The sequence below is a fragment of the Haliaeetus leucocephalus genome, unplaced genomic scaffold (assembly GCF_000737465.1).
Source record: "Haliaeetus leucocephalus isolate CR32 unplaced genomic scaffold, Haliaeetus_leucocephalus-4.0 Scaffold555, whole genome shotgun sequence".
Classification (NCBI taxonomy): Eukaryota; Metazoa; Chordata; class Aves; order Accipitriformes; family Accipitridae; genus Haliaeetus; species Haliaeetus leucocephalus.
Window position 1 is genome coordinate 14,789,170 of NW_010972991.1, and position 3,206 is coordinate 14,792,375.

General features: G+C 35.7%; 1 protein-coding gene across 1 annotated transcript in view; it reads left to right on the top strand.

Annotated features, from left to right (window-relative positions):
* ANGPT1 (angiopoietin 1) overlaps positions 1-1,328 on the top strand; it is a 162,726-nt gene extending 161,398 nt beyond the window's left edge. Inside the window, exon 9 of the mRNA XM_010577001.1 lies at positions 982-1,328. Within this exon, the coding sequence (XP_010575303.1) occupies positions 982-1,142 (161 nt within the window). The 3' untranslated portion in view covers positions 1,143-1,328. The remainder of the gene's footprint in view (positions 1-981) is intronic.
* The last annotated feature ends 1,878 nt before the right edge of the window (positions 1,329-3,206 follow it).

Below are 3,206 nucleotides of genomic sequence, written 5' to 3' on the forward strand. Positions count from 1 at the left end.
TGAAGAAAAGTCAGATGGATCTGAGCGAGGACCCTCCTGACTCTGCTGACCCAAAAGCATTTGGCACATTCCAAGATCAAGATTAGGAGGCTCAAGATTTAATAGGTTTTCCCATTCAAAATATTAAGATTAAGGATTGAATGTCACTATTCCAGCTCAAACTGTACATGCAATGAATATATGTTGATTGAAGTTGACCATACTGCCACTTAAATGCGTGCACACTCAGGTAATCATCTAAATCATATATCCATGCACATAGGTATTCTGACTGTCAGCATCCTACAATGTTATAATTGTCTTCTTCAGTTAGTCCTTCCATTAATTTGCTGAGTCTTCATTATAGATTTATCATAACCCTTAAAGAAAGAGTCTACCTGTCTCCTTGTACACCATTCTGAATACTGATTATCTATTACTATAATATCGTAATCATTATAACAGGGCAGCACCACCATACTTATAACCAATGTTTCCTAAGAACATCTAACCTGAGAGTAAAAGCAAACTGTCTGAGCAATTGAACAATCACAGTTAAAGCAACAGAAAAGGACCAGTAAATAAAATTAAATCATGTTTATATGCAAAATAACCAAACAAGTGAAATTATGCAAAATATTTATGAATTATAGTGTTTTTTCTGAGGTGTGCATGAGATGGGTGAACTGTAATACTATCTAAACATGGAAAGCAGTTTATTTGTCTGTGTTGGTCTTGTTCTTGCTTCACATACTGCATATAAAACCAGAATGAGTTAGGACTTAAATACTTTTCCAACTCTAAATACAACTGTGCATTCTCCAGCACCACTAGCTACAGAATGGCACAAAAGAGCAAAAAATTAAAATACCTCCCCCACCACCACAGCAGGTGTATTTATGAGCCTGGGAATACCAGGATTTGCTAATCAGCTAAACCTATAAAACAAAATAAAAATGCTTAGTGCACTTGCAGCTTGATTGGTTGTCTTACTGGTTTCAGGGTGGTGGTTTGATGCCTGCGGCCCCTCCAATCTCAATGGGATGTTCTACACAGCTGGGCAAAACCACGGAAAGCTCAACGGCATCAAATGGCATTATTTCAAAGGCCCCAGCTACTCCTTGCGCTCCACCACCATGATGATTCGGCCCTTAGACTTTTGAAGGCATTCATCGGTGGATCCCAGAACAAACCAGGACAACACTGCCCTCAGCAGCACCAGTATCACAGTCTGAAGGTAAAAGGTGAAGGGCTTCTTGAAAGCAACATATAGGGATGATGCAAAGTCTCTTCATTATCACTCCATAACCTGCAAAATGCTCCAACAGTCAGTCTGCATTTTGATGACTTGGGGAGGCTTGGTTTAGAAGAAGGTGGCTGCAATGATTTTCCAGAGAAGAACAACTGGATCTGGTTATTCTGCTCAAATCTGGTGTTTGTCAGTGGATGTCCCTTTTTTTTTTTTTTTTTTTTTTTTTTTAAATAAGAGATGCAAAAACATACTAGATTATTCGGCAACAGCATCAGAATTTGAAGCACTGAAATGTATCAACCATGCTTTATTGACTAGAATGTTATTTGGGAGTGAAGAGCCAACATTATACCCATGAAAAAGGATTATGGAGACACCTTTATCAAAACTCATCTTAAAGCACTCAAGGTGACCGCTCCAAATATTGGTTTTTTAAATGAACTGAATTTGAATGGTGGATGGATTTATGTTAATCCCAGAGTCAAATAATTTGTGTGAATATTATTTTTCATTAAATCCTTTAAGGACATGTTTCTTATAAATAAACTGAGTCAAACATATGAAGAATGATAAGGGTAATAAGCATAAATTCTTCAGTTGCTCTGTAGAGGTAAATCAGATAATTGGCATAATCCCTGAGCTAGGATTTATAGTGTGATAACAAAAGTAACTGTGTTTTGAGGTTTTTCCCTTCTTTCATTAAAGGCAGCCTGAATGCCATGTAAAAAAAATTAATGGAAGGTTTAAAGAATGTGAAATATTATCCTAAAGAAAACACGGGATTTTGCATGGAATATTTCCATCAAAAGTACACAGGAAAGCAAACTGTTAGGGTATATAAAAATTACACAAATGCATAGCTTAAGGCAATGGATTCATTTTACAGTATCCTTGCATGTGCGCAATTTATCATTAATTATTTTACTTTTTTATTACATTTTTGTGAATATCAGAAGCATGCCAGTGCTACACAATGCTTAGGCTACAACTATAAAAAATACTCATCAGAACTGTATAGAAAATAAAGAATTGTGAACTTGTAAATAGCATGTTTATATTTCCTGTAATGGTCACTCAATTTGTACAGGCAGCCCTGACCCTACTCAAAGGGTGCAAAGCCTCAAAAGGATATAAATATTAAAAGAACTTTAGAATACTGCTTACAGGTTGCTAACAAGTAATTTTTTTATATTAAAATGCTGCAGAAGTGTGGGGCAAGATGCACAGTTCAACTATTGGAAAAGAAAAACTTCCTATAGTAACAAGCAACAAAGTAGCTGGGTGGCCCATGAGGTTGTAGAGACAACTCTTTCTATTTAGAGCCCCCCGTGATTTAGTTATATGAAGAAAGTCCATTTGGGAAAGTAGTTTGCAGTCATTCTATTTCTGCTATACATAAAAGGAAAAACTTTACCCCGATCCCACTGAAATCAAAAGTAACATTCTCATCAATTAAATTGGGACCAACATGACATGCAAAATCTGAATGTAGTGAGTTTTTTGCTTGTCTGTTTGTTGCTTTGTTTCATTCATTAAACTGTTCCTGAGATCAGGCACAAGAAGTATCTGATTCTTTTTAAAGGATGATGGTAATACAGTAACAACTGGGGTTTTTTTCCTTCTTCTTCTTCTTGTTCTGCTTTTTTTCCTTTTTTTTTTTCCTTTAGCTGTTTATTTCCACAGAATAGAAAAAAACTGCTTGGATTTTTTTAAACACCACTTCTTAAAGATCACGAGGCTCCACAGGGTTCTCTGGTTTTGTTACAATTTGATGTTTGTTTGGTTTTAAGTGGGAAGATCTTTGGTTTTGTGTATTTGTATATATTTATATATATATTTGAAATAATCTTGCCTAAGGGTTAATTTGCTGTTTTCTGCTGAATAAGTTACCAGACTGCTTCTTACTCAGCAGTTTCTTCACAGAGCTGTTTTGTCTCAATTTCCAGCAGTTTTTTGAAATGGTCTTCATTTATGT